The sequence below is a fragment of the Phyllobates terribilis genome, unplaced genomic scaffold (assembly GCF_046119375.1).
Source record: "Phyllobates terribilis strain yellow unplaced genomic scaffold, ASM4611937v1 Scaffold_1__5_contigs__length_1240528914, whole genome shotgun sequence".
Taxonomy (NCBI): domain Eukaryota; kingdom Metazoa; phylum Chordata; class Amphibia; order Anura; family Dendrobatidae; genus Phyllobates; species Phyllobates terribilis.
Window position 1 is genome coordinate 908,756,166 of NW_027362761.1, and position 16,556 is coordinate 908,772,721.

General features: G+C 39.6%; 1 protein-coding gene across 12 annotated transcripts in view; it reads left to right on the forward strand.

Moving 5' to 3' along the window:
* The window catches only part of BLTP1 (bridge-like lipid transfer protein family member 1), a 303,862-nt gene extending 287,653 nt beyond the window's left edge, over positions 1–16,209 (forward strand). For all 12 annotated transcript variants that reach the window (XM_073641272.1, XM_073641320.1, XM_073641292.1 and 9 more), the window contains 10 exons: positions 1,370–1,523; positions 2,339–2,496; positions 3,325–3,517; positions 3,599–3,816; positions 6,965–7,216; positions 7,489–7,692; positions 9,364–9,558; positions 14,203–14,337; positions 15,106–15,271; positions 15,451–16,209. In XM_073641272.1, the coding sequence (XP_073497373.1) occupies positions 1,370–1,523; positions 2,339–2,496; positions 3,325–3,517; positions 3,599–3,816; positions 6,965–7,216; positions 7,489–7,692; positions 9,364–9,558; positions 14,203–14,337; positions 15,106–15,271; positions 15,451–15,667 (1,892 nt within the window). In that variant the 3' untranslated portion in view covers positions 15,668–16,209. The remainder of the gene's footprint in view (positions 1–1,369; positions 1,524–2,338; positions 2,497–3,324; positions 3,518–3,598; positions 3,817–6,964; positions 7,217–7,488; positions 7,693–9,363; positions 9,559–14,202; positions 14,338–15,105; positions 15,272–15,450) is intronic.
* Positions 16,210–16,556: the final 347 nt, after the last annotated feature.

Consider the following 16,556-nt stretch of genomic DNA (forward strand, 5'->3'; position numbering starts at 1 on the left):
ACCAGATATCCAGCGGATCTTCATTAAAATATAGCTTTTATTGGAAACGTATAAAAGCAGCCATGTCACAAGGACAAAACACGGAATAGTAATCCACAGAGCATGGTAGTCCCAACGCTTTTCAGCTAAGTGTTAGCCTTAATTATGGGATAAATTCACTGTGAAGCATAGTAGTATATATAACTGAACATACAGAGGTAGCTCCACCTAGGCACAGGTGGTAAATAACTAATTAGTGAATAGGAGTAAATTTAAAAGTGACATGCTCGTATAACAGAATACATGTTAAAAATAACGATATTATACCATCACAGCAAAAAACAAATCTAAGAAAAGTGTATATATAAATCATGAAACAAACAAATAACAAAAGAGAGAATATGAGAGAGATATCCTGTGTGAAAAAAAAAACAAAAACACGTTTCTTTGGAAGATCAATTGTTTAGTTTCTACTGAATTATTGTTTATACCAGATAGGGATTAGTTTAAATAACTTTTTTATAGGAAACAATTGTTTATATCCCATGATTAAGGCCAACACTTAGCTGAAACGCGTTGGGACTACCATGCTCTGTGGATTAGTATTCCGTGTTTTGTCCTTGTGACATGGCTGCTTTTATACGTTTCCAATAAAAGCTATATTTTAATGAAGATCCGCTGGATATCTGGTGCTCTCTTTTTCCTTGTGTGTTTTACTCCTTTTCTATGGCCTGTTTTCTCTGCCATCCTTGGGGCCATAGATGATTTCCTTTATATCCACTTTTGAGATTTGTGTAGAACCCCCTCCCTACTGCTATCTGTAAAACCAGATTCACACATTCTTGTTTTGAGGTCTGAGTATGGCTGCGATGCATGGCCTGGCTGGGGGTCTCCTGACAGCTGGGTTAGGAGACCCATTTCTGGTCTATCACTGTTGTATACTCAAGCATGCAGTAGTGGTTTAGGAATTGTCTGGGGGCTGCGTGGCTTTAGGCAACTTTCAATAGAATAAAATAAGCATTTGGCAAATCTAGATAATTTGATATAAGGGGATATAAACTCATATAACACAGAGCAATGTTTACTACAATATTAACTTGAGATAATAAGATTCCACAGAGCTCCCCGCACCCTGATTATAATATTTGCACTGAGCCCACCCTGTCCAGCCGTGATGCTCATACCCAGACTGCACAGTTAAATTATGACAAAGAGTATTTGGTGAAGCCAATGTTTTATGCGGTTATCAAGATTACATGTGGGGAGAATAATGTTAATTTCTTTATTACGGTCTGCCTTGTTTCATGTAATTTTAATATCTTAATTTCTGTGTGAACGTTCAGCAATATACAACAGTAAAACTCTGTCTCCACTTTTTTTTCTCATTTAGATTCTGTCACGAAGACTTCCACCCCTGCATTCAGCAAGGCCAGTAAGCCATCCAGCCAGCAGGGCTCCCCATGGGAGACACTCGTTGTTTTTGCAATCAATCTGAAGCAGCTGAATGTTCAAATGAACATGAGCAATGTAATGGGAAATACAACGTAAGTTGATAAAAGTTCATTTGAAGAATTGTTTTCATTTTTGAAAGTTATTCCCTATCAATGGGATAGAGGATAATTTTCTAATGGCTGGGAGTCCGACCAGCATGGCCCCCAGCAATCCCAATAACCACACACCGGTGGTCAATCATACACACTACTGCTCCATTTCTTTTTCATGGGAATCCCAGAGATTCCTGAATGCTGCACTCTCCTGATCTTTAGCTCTCCCATTAGTGTGAATAGATACAGATTGATTGACCTCTGCTCCATTCATCCAGGACTCTTCAGAGCCCTAATTATTGGGCTTGCTGGGGGATGGTTCCATTGGAAAGTTAGCCCCAATCACCTGGATAGGGGATAACTTTCAAATGTGCGAACACCCCTTTAAGTTGACCTGTTGTTGTGTGACCACAGTATCCACTACACAACCCAGGAACCTAATGCCCTTTGCTTTGCTGTATGACTGCACATTTTACATTTTTACATTGGAATTGGCTCCCTTCTTGATCCACATTTCTACCGTGTACGTATTGAGAAATATGTGACGCCATATTTTTTTCGAGTACTCAGTACATGGAATGTAAAGGATTTTTAATAGGGTGAAATTATAGAAGTTATATATATATATATGTGTGTGTGTGTGTGTATATATATATATATATAGTTAGATATAGATATATATACACAAGCAATAAAGGCACTCTGCAGTTTTACCCATTTTTGAACTTGAGACAACCCCTTTAATTCTATATGCATATAAACAGCTTGAAGAGGAGGAAAAATATAGCTCCTGTAACAAATTGCATTGCTTTCAGATGGACCACAAGTGGACTAAAAAGCCAGGGCCGTCTGTCTGTAGGAAGTAACAGAGACCGGGAAATCAGTATGTCGGTAGGCCTGGGAAGATCTCAGCTGGACTCCAGAGGGGGAGTCGTTGGTGGCACAATAGATGTTAATACCTTGGAAATGGTTGGTAAGTTGGCCAACAAACTATTTCTGTTTATTTTTTTTTTAATGCAGTTCCATTGTTCTGTACATAGATGTAGAAATTTGCTGCATTTTTATATCTAATTTATTACATGATGTATTTTAATGGATGTGTTCCTTGAATTTGCTTTTCCATTCACCAGAGACTGGTGGCTGCTATGTATACCTGCAGTTACTGCAAGTCTCTGATGGGTATGGCAATGGGCAGACCCTCCTTTTGAGAAGAACAGACTCATAACTACGAGTATGAATCCCCTGTATTCCTTGGAGGCTCTATTGGATCAATCTATAATATTTGTACAGCAGAACTCTCGTTTCAATGTGCTGCCGGGTGACAGATCCTCCTTAAAGGGAATCTGTCACCCCCTGGCACTTATCTGACCTCTAATATGGGCATAGAGGTGATAGAAATGTAAATCTATACCTACCTGTATGCCTCATATTAGAGGGCTGGTTGCTATGAAATTGCTTTTTATTCAATCCGTTTTTTGATGCTTGCGGGCCTGTAGATGGGAACAAAACTTTCTAACATAATTATTGTACTGACACAATGTTGTAACAATGTGATATTAGACATCTGAGGTTTAAAAAAAACAACACAACAAAACGTGAGAGAAGACTTAAAGGGGTTTGCCCCAAGTCATGACCAGTGACCAGCAAGTTATTTATCCTGTGGTTGTAAGTTGGAACAACCCCTGTAAACTAGACGTTGTAATGGATGCCTAAATGATTATTGCCCATAAATATAATGGCCGTTACTTTACATATTTCATTTGCAGTGTAAACAAAAATATGGTTAATTGTTTTGTTATAGCTCACATTTCAGAACATCCAAATCAACAGCCCAGTCATAAGATCCAGATCACGATGGGCTCCACTGAAGCTCGTGTTGATTACATGGGTTCCAGTATCCTTATGGGAATCTTCAGTAATGCAGACCTAAAGTTACAGGATGAGTGGAACGTAAACCTATACACCCCAATGGACACGAGCATATCTGACAAAAGGTATACACACGTGTGTTCTGTATAAACGCATGTGACATAATTGCCATCCTTTATTTCTCTAACCTATTTTTCTTTCCTTAGTGTAATATTTATCCACGGAGACCTGCAGTGGGACATTTTCCAGGTGATGATATCACGGTCAACCACTCCAGACCTTATTAAAATTGGAATGAAGTTGCAAGAATTTTTTACTCAGCAGTTTGACACAAGCAAGCGAGCACTATCCACGTGGGGGCCTGTTCCATACCTCCCACCCAAGGCTGTTGTGACCAACTTGGAAAAGAACTCACGGGAACAATGTAGGAGCTGCACCTTTCTTTGCTTAGTTACATTTGTAAATGTGTAGAATTTCAGTTGTTTCATGTGTACTTTATAATTACATATTCACTACATCTTTTTCCAGTAGATGGCATAGCTTTAATGTAGTATTTCAAAAATGTAGTGTTTGGTTTTTTTTAAACTAAAGAACCTACTTAACACTCCAATACATAGAAGTAGGAGCTTCGGTCTTCCTCACTTACAGAACTGTTGATGTTACAAAGTTGAGTGCCACAAATACAAAATGGGGAGCTTCAGTCTTCTGTACTAGCACAGCTCCTGCTGTCATGCAACCGGGCAGCACTGATAAAAATGAAGATCTTCAGCTCAAGGACGTACACTCTGTTGACCACTGCACATGCTCACACTGTTCAGTTAGGACAGGCAGACTGCACATGCCCAGACTCACTTCACTATAGACAGACAGTAATGCACCTGTGCATACTCATCCTAACAAAAAGTATTAGCACTTCTCCACTAGAAAGAACGTATAAACAGACACGTAACATGGGGTATTTTGAGGGGTCATGGTAGGCAAATGTTTTACTTCTGAAAAATGAACACACTTAACAACATTCTTTAATTTGCAAATAGGATAAAATAGGGCACATTTTATGCTGGAATACCCCTTTTAATGGAACCTGTCACTTGATTCATGCTGCCCAAACCACAGGCAGCATGAATCAGAGCCTGGCTGCACGATTGAAGCAGGTATATTTCTCCAGGGTTTCGGCAGCATGAATCATGTGACATGTTCCCTTTAACCAAACGGTTAAATTGTAAAGTCCTAACCACTTTTAAATTACTTTATTCCATGATTTTGGAGTGTAAATGCACATTTGTGCACCTTTTCTCTATCCTGACATACAATTTTCAGCCATCCTGGTACATTCGATGACACGGCAATGCCCAGTCCGTTCTCCTCCACTAAGCATTACAGTAAAACACCCTCAGTGCTGGTTTTTGGTACACCAAGTACACTAGATTTTTTTTACTAGTTATATAACTCGTTGGGGCAGTTTAGTGTACTTACTCCTGTAGTTTTTTTTTTTACAGTTTATCAATGTAATTGCAGAGATTTGTGTTGAAAATGTGTTACCATCAGACTTGATATTAGAACAGAGTGGTGTCATTAAGTAGAGTATTGAATTTTGTGAAACCAAAGATAAAATTATGGATAGTAAACATGTGGATTTTTCTTGTGAGGGAATTTCAGTTGTAGAGATCTATTTAGTTGCATTAGTTAACAGAATAGTGTTTTCACATATTTTCCGGAAACTTATGTTATAAAATAGAAATGAAGCAGATATACATGCGCTATATAGTACTGTGCGCCTAATGTGATGGAAATATAGTGTGTAAAAGAAAAGGATCATATTAATGGAAGTCACGGTTGACACTGTGCCTAACTGTGTAGACCAGATGAAACACGTGGCGGCTATGTGTCAAACCGCCGAGATGGAAGGATTCTTCTATTGTAAAAGGAGAGGTCCGTGAAAATCCGAGGTAGGTACAATATATGAATAATGCTGCATATAATACTGTAGAGTCCGGATAGATTGGATAGGTCAGAAGATCATAGCGCAGTGTTTATAGTGTTCCGGCCGGGTACAGTCACTTCAGGGAAAAAAAGAAACTGCCACTTGCAGCAAATGTGACGACACATGCTACAGGATTACCCATGAGCATGAGCAAAAACAAGTTGCAAAGCGATACTATCATATACGCTGTGTTTACATCGCATTGGGCGTACAGTACTGTATAGCACATGTATATTTGCTTCATTTCTATTTAGTATCTTCACACACAAAGGCAGTTAGTGTGTTTATTCATGCAGCTTCTGGTACCTATATAGGATAGGGAAAGCACTTGTCCACAGTATACATATGTTATAAAATATTATAGGGTTAGTTTCACAATTGCATTTTTTTCACAAAGCACATTATATGCATACTTATTGTTAATATACAGACTAAGCCCAACAATAAGTTTATTACTTGTATCTTTGTGTCTTTTTTCATCTCTATCTGCCCCTCTGTGCATCCAGCCTCACACAGCTAAATGGGGAACCTATTCTTAGTTGCTACAACTACATTTTCCAGCAGTACCCTCCTTCCCCTCAGTGCTGCAGACTCCTCCCTCTCCTGTGTGCTCCTGACAAGCACAACTTCTCTGAAAGACCCCTGACTGTTTGAATGCATCAGCTCTGCCATACTATACTCAGCTGCATCCGTCACATATTTGGCATTACCATCAAGCTAATCTAAATGCAGAATTTGTCCTATTCTTCTGTGCACTTTTGGCCCTATATACAACTCTGCTAGCCTGATTTTATCGTATGCCATCTACAGAAGTATAGGTGGCGATAGGCAGTGCAGAGCTCAAACAAGCAGGGTTGACCTGAGTTGGATGCTTGTAGCACTGGTCACTGATGTGAAGCTGCAAATTCTCTTGCATGAAACTGCAAATTCTCTGCTGATGCATATGACAGAGGATTATCTTCAGCCTTATGCATCAACAGAGCATTTGCTGTTTCACCTCACTGGTCTTTCTGCTGCAGGTATCAAACACAGCTCAGCGCTGCTTGTGTCTCAGCTCTACGCTGCCTAGTTATTATAAGCTCCTTTGTGCAGGCAGAGCACAGAGCAGGACAGTTGAGCTCTTCTAAAAACCAGACCAACTAACATAGCACAATGATGTAAAAACACACAAGCATCTATATTGATGTCAATGGCAGAAGATAAAATCGGCCTGGCAGACTGCCGTGCAAGAGCAGACATTACACATAAGCATAGATTATATTCTAAAGGTAGATTACAATCTGTCAGTGCTGGAGGCAGAGCAGAGTAATGCTGGTAGGATGCAAGCAGAGAGAGACTGCACTGGGCTTGATCAACCAAGAGCACTGGAACTACAGAAGGACCGATCCAATGGCAACTGGAGGGTCATCCTTTGGAGGGCAAAAAGTGCAAAACAGGGCAGATTTCAAAATAATCCATATTGGAATAACTGAATAGATATTTGTGAGCCTTTTTATAAGACCACATTGTGATTTTAGGAATAAGCCTTTAAATATTTTCACACCCAAATAGACACAAAGTATATTGTTTGTGGAACTTTGTCTTTCAGTGCTGGATGCCGCTCACCATCGTCACTGGCCAGGAGTACTGAAGATAATATCTGGCTGCCACATATCCTTGTTTCAGAATCCACTACCAGAAGATACTGTCCAGTTAGGAGGCTCAATGAGCCTACATGGCAATCATATGACATTAGCATGTTTCCACGGGCCTAATTTCCGTTCAAAATCTTGGGCATTGTTTCATTTAGAAGAGCCAAATATTGCCTTTTGGACAGAAGCACAAAAAATTTGGGAAGAAGGTACTTATGGATATATACATTATTTGCACATCAGTAAATGATCACCATGAGTAGTGATTTTTTTATTGTGAATGCTTATAGGTGGGTGGGGGGCAGGTTTATAACCATAGTATGGATGTAGGGAATATGCTGTCTTATGTTTGCCTTCAGTGATTGTAGTTGTGATAAAAAACTGTATTGCTGATTTCCTAATTTAAGAGTAAACGCACAAGGCCGGCTCTTTTGTAAATGATAAATTAACATATTTTTTTATGAATTTTTACTTTTTTAAGGTTCAAGTGATCACTCGACTTACATTGTACAGACCCTCGATTTTCACCTTGGACACAACACAATGGTCACAAAGCCCTGTGGTGCACTGGAGAGCCCTATGGCAACAATCACTAAAATCACACGAAGGCGCCATGAAAATCCACCGCATGGAGTAGCTAGTGTAAAGGAATGGTTTAATTACGTCACTGCCATGAGGAATGAAGGTAGGTTGTGAGATGAGCCTGGCACACATTGCACATTTTACCTCTACCAGCAAATCTGCTTTCATTTTCATCATGGAAATCCTTTTAATGTCACTGGTAACATTACAGAGGAAGTATTATCACACAAGTATATGTTGGTGTAATATTCTTTTCACATTGACCTCTACCTCCGAGTGGTTTATTTCCTCGCACTTACCACAGTCACACATTAGGGCTGATCTACTAGCCACCAGCTAGCTAACCTGCCTCTATCATTGATGTAGGAGTTAGGACAATTACAGCAGTTTTGTTGCAGAAATTTTATTAGCAAATTTTTTTCAGATATCTCTGTCCTTGCAGCAAAAACAACTTCCTATGATCCCTCAGTTTTTGTTAAATACTCGGTGGTCCTATAATTTACTGTGGAACTGTCTGAACAACATAAGACTTCCCCAACCCCTGCATGTCTGGTGTATCCCAAATGCAAAATTTCACAGTAAAGCTTCACACTGACTATTATTGAAAGTACATGCAATGTGTCCTAAGAACCTGAAGCCTACTTGTTTAATACAGCAAGACTCTGATCCACAATAGAAAATCAAGTTTACTGCACAGCATAAATGTTTTTCATGGGGAAGCTTTTTAAAGCGAACCTGTCATCAGGATTTTGCTGAGTAAACGAAATACACTGTCAGGTTAGCGCCATTACACTGATTAAACTGATACCTAGGTTGATGAAATCCGTCCTGTGGTTGTTGTTTAATCTATATTTGCAGTTTGGAGTTTTGGTGCCGCGGAGCAAAAAAAAAAAAATTGACTCAAGCAAAATGGCTGCTGCGCATATGCAGTAGCATCTATCGTCAAGCGATAGATGCCACTGTGCGGGCGCTGGCGCCATTTTTCTGGAGTTAAATTTTTTTTAAAGACCACAATATGAACTGCGCAATCACGGTATGTAAAATAGGAGCCAGGTCACAGAAGGTTTAGTTACCTGTCATTTAAGCCAGAATGCTGAGTATGAGAACATAGCACCAAGAAAAAACCCTCTCCCAGGCCCATCTCCAAACTTCAATCAAAGATTAAACAACAACCACAGAATGGATTTCCTCAACCCAGGTATCATTTTAATCAGTGTAACGGCGCCAAGCTGACAGAGTATGTGGTTTACTTAGCACAATCCTGATGACAGGTTCCCTTTAAAAGGAATCGTCCGGTGAAAACAAGTTATCACCTATCCATCGGATTGATTCTGTGGAGATCTGACCAATGGGACCTGCATCGATCAAAAGAACGGGAAACTTTTATTCCCATTATAATAAAGCAGAATTGCGCATAGTCAACCACTGCTTCACTTGTCCCCTATGGGGCAAGCAGCCCCATAGAGAATGAATGGAGCCGTAGTTGGTCATCTGACCTGAATCCCCATTTTGTAACAGGGATAAAAGTTCCCCATTCGGGATAAAAATTTGCTGATTTTACAATCGATGCTGGTCCCAGCGATATGATACCCTCCGATCAGCAAATTATCACCTATGCTGCGGATTCATATTCACTTGTTTTAACTGGATAACCTCTGTGAGGCTTAAGAGGCTGTGAATTTCACATTTTTATTTGCTCTTAATACATAAACATAATACAAAGATCAAACGGAAGTAATTTATAGCAAAGCCTATATATAATTTTTTTTCATAGAGCTGAACTTACTTCGAAATGTTGATGCAAACAATCCAGAGAGCAGCACTGCAGTGAAAAATGCAAGTTTGTTGAGCGGTTTTCGTGGAGGATCCAGTTACAACCATGAGACAGAGACCATCTTTGCTTTACCTAGAATGCAGCTGGACTTTAAATCAATCCATGTACAGGAGCCACAAGAGCCTACACTGCAAGGTATTGCCAGTTATAATCCATAACAACTATAATTTATGTACAGGTAACATCAATTGTATTGAGGAACACGGCAATTTAGGAGGCTGATGATACAAAGAGAGTGATGTTTCTGCCTCTACAGACCATACTAATCCCACTGTCTCTAGGCTAGTCAGTTTTAGCTTAATATCTGGAGGAGGCAGACATGATCTGATATGAAGTCTGATGTTTGTTTTTTTATTTTAGCGTTATTTCTTTTTTTCATATAGGTGGTGATGATACCCAGGGTTAGACTTCTGTTTTCCATCTCACCCTATTCATGGTTCTTTTTTGGACCACTAGACATGTTAAATATGAGGCCTGAGTGATAGTTAGCTTCGCTTTAAAGAGGGTCTGTCACCATGCTATGCTACAGAGGAGCTATCATCAGAACATGATCTATTGTTTAAATCAGGTTTTATGTTTCATTTACATTTTTAAAAATGTAATATTTTTTTCTAATATTACAATCTGTATTAAAAATAAAAAAATAGAAATCTTGCCGTTTTCACACAGGCCACTGAGGCTTCCTGCTGTTTCAGGAAATTCACATGTACATTAGCCACCATGGACAGACTCTAACCCTATCTTTTGTAATGAAGCTTTTATTATTTAATGGGCATGTGCAAAGGTTAATGTGAAGGGAGGAGGAGCAGGATCAGGTGTGACATGGTCAATTGTAAATGTACTGTGTATAGGGGTGTAACCTGTCATTGTAATCCTGCCTCTGCTGATAAAGAGCCTTGCTGAAAACATTTCCTGAAAGAACAAAAAGTCTGAGTCTATAAGAGTCTCAGTGGCAGAGTGTATGTAGATTTTTAATAAAGATTGTGATATGAATATTTTGAAAACAGAGATAAATGTTGCAAGCTGATAGATTACATGGCAAATCACGGGTCAGAGCATCCGCTGATTACTGTGATTAAGGATGGAGAGGGCGGAGTGGTAGTGACCCTAAGTGGGTATTCTCAGAGTTTGTTCACTTTAACCAGTCCCTTTTATACAATCTACATTGTAAAATCAAAAGTGGAAATGGAGGAATACTTAGCACAGGTGCCTGCCTCTTCCTTGAATCAAGAAGCAGAGACTTGTTAGATTAACCAATCACTAAAATTAGAAGCTGTTGTAGCAGGTTCACCAAATAATAAATAATAATTCCCCTCGCTCCGACAGGCTCCTCGGGGAGCTGTATAAACAATACATGCAATGCTTGTCTCCAGTTCTAAAGTCACTCTTTGAAGAACCTCTTGAGAGGGGCTCCCTATCGGCATCGATTCAGAAGGCAATTATAGTTAGCTTCCCCAAACTTGGGAAGAACTTTTTCCTTTGTGCGTCATATAGACACAATGAGGCATATCTGGACGTGAGGAGGGGTTGCATTGCCAGACCCTAAACTGTACTACTGGGCCGCCGCCAAGCTTTCTCATTTGAGTCGTGGGGGTGGAGGGTTCGTTGAGAGCTCTTGTGGAAATAGTCGGTCCCTACAACAGAGGTCTCACATACACTCCATGTGTGGTTTTGCTAGTTTAAGAGGACCCCACGAGTCTTTGCTTGATAATCGATTCCGAGGCAGGCCCTTATGGCCTGGTCTGCAACATGGAGGTTGCTTTGGGCCCCTCCCTATGATCACCACACTCCACTTTGGCATAATAAAACCTCACTGAATTGTTGAATCTGGAATGGGATCCTATGTGGGAAAGGGTTGGATTAATCTACCTCGGTCAGTTCTTTGTAGCTGGGCCCTTCCAGATTCTAATAGAAAAACTAAACCTTCCATAGTTATATTTTCTACTACCTACAATTACGACATGCCCTTCAGACCTTGTTCCTGGTTCTCACCCTGTCCTGCAAGACAAACTTTTGTCCCAGGTGCTACCGGATCCACTTATATACCATTTACCTCCTCTTTTGCTGGTTGGGAGCACAGAACAACTACCTGACCTGACTAGAAGCAAGTGGGAGACAGATGTAGGACCGATAAGCGATGAGCACTGGGAGCTCTCATTGGAAGCCCCTAGCATGTTTCCCCTAACTATATTGAAGGAGCCACACAATTATATATTTTTCACTGTACAATATATTACACCACAAAATGCTCACGGTACAACCTGAATTCACGGATGAGTGCCCCAAATGTCTTAGAGCCTCAGGAACATTTTTCATCTTCTGTCAGATAGCCCGGACATTGGGGGAAAATGGGCCCAAGTTGATTCAGTTCCTACACGACTGTATGGGAATCCCCATCACATATAATCCTAAAACTTGTCTTCTATTTGTTGACCTTGATCAATACCAAAGGACTGTGATAGATTATTCCTGACTGAGGTTCTATTTATAGCCCGAAAATGTGTGGCCACACATTGGATGTCGTGAAGAGTACCAATCATCTCTCAATGGAAATTGGCTATGAACCTCTTCCTCATTTTTTAAAAAATATCTATATACGCCGGAGCTGCCCTGGAAAGTTCCCAATTCCCAATCTGGGTTAGATGGATTGAATCCCCTCTGACTGCTTAACTAGGGAAGAAAAAGAGGAGGACTTTTGAGGCCGCTCTTCTATATGATCTTTGAACCTGCCCTTTATCAACCTATGTCACTAAATAAAAATAGACGAGCAGCAATGACTATTGTTTAACTTAGTTCATTTGGTATAGTTTTCCATTTGTGAGCAGAACCCATAAAGAGATTTTAAGATATTCTATTGAAGTACTCTACAGTGGTGTGAAAAAGTATTTCCCCCTTATTGATTTCTTATTCTTTTATTTATTTCTTATGCATTGCTTATACAGCGCTATCATATTCCTCAGCGCTTTACATACATTATAAATGCTGTTCCTGATGCAGCTCACAATCTAAATTCCCTATCAGTATGTCTTTGCAATGTGGGAGGAAACCGGAGAACCCGGAGGAAACCCACGCAAACACGGGGAGAACATACAAACTCCTTGCAAATATTGTCCTTGGTGGGATTTGAACCCAGGACCCCAGCACTGCTAAGGATCAGTGCTAACCACTGAGCCACCGTGCTGCTCTTTTTATGTTTGTCACACTTAAATGTTTCAGATCACAAAACAAATTTAAATATTTGACAAAGATAACACAAGTACACCCAAAAGGTCTTTATTAATAAGGGAAAAAGAAATCCAAACCTACAGGGCCCTGTATGAAAATGTGATTGAACCCCCTTAAAATATAAATTAACTGTGTTCAATTTCTCTAGCCACACACTGGCCTGATTATCACCACACCTGTTCTCAATCAATAAATCACTTAACTAGGACCTGCCTGACAAAGTGAAGTAGACCAGAAGATCCTCAAAAGCTACACATCATGCTGCGATCCAAAGAAATTCAGGAACAAATCGAAACAAAGTAATTGAGATCTATCAGTCTGGAAAAGGTTATAAAGCCATTTCTAAAGCTTTCTTCAAACATGCAATAGAATAAGAAATCAGGAAGGGGGCAAATACTTTTTCACACCACTGTATATCTTTTCTACAATATTTTTAATACTGTTATTACCGCGCATTAAATATGTTTACATTCGTTCCTGGTAATGATTTATTGGACGTCAAAACGTGTTAATTTGCTGTATCCGTAATGTATCTGATTCTTTACACATTCGCAATAAACTTTATTTGATTTTAAAAGATCGTGATTAGGGATGAGCGAACTCGTTGAAGTTTGGGTTCAACCTAACTTTAGTCCAAAGTTCGTTTCGGGTACCAGAACTCTACCCAAACTTTAACCCAAACCCATAAAAGTCAATGGGAACCCAAATTTGGGATTTTGTAAATCTTTCTCTTTCTTTCTCGGGCTCTCTTTTTTTTTTTTCCAGGAAGATTCCATCTTTGGAGTTCAGCAACAGACACTTTACAGTTTGAGTTAGCTTATCTCTAATCGTGATATAAAATAAAAAATGCCAAAAATGTTTAATAATACATATAATACAAAAACTTTATTTAAATAATGCAGTGGTTCTCAACTCCAGTCCTCAAGAGCCACCAACAGATCATGTTTTCAGGATTCCCTTAGTATTGCACTGAAAACATGATCTGTTGGTGGCTCTTGAGGACTGGAGTTGAGAACCACTGAAATAATAAGTCATTTTCCAATGATAGCTTCTCTTTAATTCTGATAGAGCTGCTGCTTATGAATATATTTTGATCAGAGGTGTAAATAGAAATTATGGGGCACCATAGTAAGTTCTAATTGCCCCTCAATAAGCTGCTGTGTGCAGTCTGAGGCTCTGAGCAGCAGGCGCAATTTAGAGAAGTCATTGCACCTTCTTCGTTGAGCCTCAGACACTAAGGCTGAATGATGTAGGAGGAACCAGTTGGCTCCCTACTCTACCATTTTATTCAGCTGTACATGCATCTTGCGTGGTCTGCTGCTATGGACGGCACACCTCTGATTTTGTTACATCTGTGTTAAGCATAAGAGCCTGACTCCATTGCTTGCTCTCATCACAGATACTGCCAGTCTTGGAATAAGTGAGAATATATAAATGCATCTGAAGTTAGTTTGGGTAGATAATTTGTATATTGTACATATATGTAAAATCTGAATGCTAAGATGAATGTTACATGATTTATGTACTGTATATCTATCATTTTGTGTCTTACAGATGTCGACAGCAAACCAAAGGTGGAATGCAGTGTTGTGACTGAGTTTACAGATCACATCTGTGTCACAATGGATGCAGAGCTTATAATATTTCTTCATGATATGGTATCTGCATACCTGAAGGAAAAAGAGAAAGGTGCACTAAACAGTCCCGTGTTCATTTATGTATTATCTAAATGTACAACTCTTTTTAAAATTGTAAATCATTTTTATGGGAATCTGTCACCAGGTTTTCATTCTCCATCTGAGAGCATAATGTCGGGGCAGATACCCTGATTCCATTGATATGCCACCTCCTGGGCTTCTTACTGTTGTTTTGACAAAATCCCTGTTTTATCGGATGCAGATCTAGCAGTTCTCTCAATTCTGATCTCTGTATAACCCACCCACACCACTGATTGACAGTTTTCTGAGTACACTGTGGCAGTTTTCTGCCTCTGCAATCTGTGTTTTGTAGAGTGGGGATAGATAAAGCTCATGGATCTCATGAATATCGAGAACTGCTGTGCTAAGATTTTCTAGTCCTCTCGGTAATAATCTCCTGTTAAAACAGTGTTTTATTAAAACTACAATAAGCAGCCTAGTAAGTGACATAGCAGTTGAATCAAGGTTTCTGACCCTACAGCATGTTGCTCCTAGATGGAGTAGCAAACCCCTGGTGACAGTCTTTTTAACATGCTAGAATCTGAATTATCAAGTAGTATCAGCTATACAGAGGAGATAATGCCCATTCTTTATATGTTTTATTAGTTGTCTGTCTTCTGCAGCTGGAATATATTGGTTAATGTATTTATTTTTGAGGTAGTTTTGAGCTAATTAATTGGTTCTCTGGTTGAGTATTAAACAGTTCTCATTTCCATTCTCATAGTCTATTCATTGATTAATCTGTGGTTTTCCTGCGCAGTCATTCTCCCACCGCGAGTCTTCACTACTCGTCCAGGGCAGAAGAGTCCTGTGATACAGGTGGACGATGGCTCTTCTGAGAAGGATAAGGAGGAGAGCACTAATTACACTTATGTGGACTGGAGGGAATTCATGTGTAATACATGGCACTTGGAGCCCACACTTAGGTATTTATTCCTTAATGTTCTACTCGCAATATACATAAGAAAGATAGCTTCTTCTCGCCATCTGTTACATCATTTGTGGAAAGAATCCTCCTAAATGAATGCATTTCCCTAAGAAGAAAGCATTTGACAACAGTTGTTAATTTACATTAATATATATTTCCTATTTCATACCCCCATAGGCTCATATCTTGGACAGGAAGGAAGATTGATCCAGTGGGTGTTGATTACATACTTCAGAAGTTAGGTTTCCACCATGCAAGAACCACTATTCCTAAATGGCTTCAGCGTGGAGTAATGGATCCGCTGGACAAAGTCCTGTCAGTCCTCATAAAAAAGCTCGGATCGGCTTTACAAGATGAGAAGGAAAAGAAAGGAAAGGACAAAGAGGAGCATTGAACATGTATAAAATATGAACAAATGACTACGATCAAATGAGTTACATGTGTTTTTATATTGTACAGGAAGATGTGTTAATATGGATTTAGAGGTGAGAACCAGCTGTTCTCTCATCCCTGTGAGCCGCTTCTCTCCTGTGAGCGCACACTTTTCGTGTAACGTGATATTCTACGGCAATGTCCATGTCACTCTGTGAACCCGGTTTCCACACATTCTGGCTGAGGGACACCTCAGATTTGGATTTTCTCCAGCACTGTATACATCTCAATATAAAGAAGACTCAGGGATGAGAGGGATTTGATAATTCCGTTGTGAATGTACCTGTTTACCATGGTGCATGCTACCTTTTCACAAAGGATAAAGCATTGCATGATTATGTATATTTTGGACTAAAAAGTGGGGTTCGGCACTGTAAAATGTCTGCCGTTGCGTTTTTATAATGTGCAATATGATTATTTTTCTGTTATAACTACAGAATATTAACTGTGAACTTTTGTGACTTTCTCCGTTGGCCATAACAATAAAATGTTGACAAGTTTAAATCCGGTTGTTACTATTGTGTGTAGATACAACAGTTTCATCACACCAGTAAGGTAGCTATGGTATCAACAAATTCTGCAGCGCTCTACAACCATTGTCATCACTTCCTGCCCCATGTAGGCTTCACTGGGGACAGAGAGCACTGGAAGTGATTGTCATGTCCATTAGTCAGCTGACCACTGCAACCAGTCACTAGCATCAGCGGTCAAGTGCTGTACATACAAACGTTACCATTGCCAATAAGGGCCAGTGATTGGTTGCTAAAGTCAGGTGGCTGGTGGACATGACATCATCACTTTCAGTTCTCTCCGGTACAACCAAGTTATTTCTTTATTTTATAATATTCCCC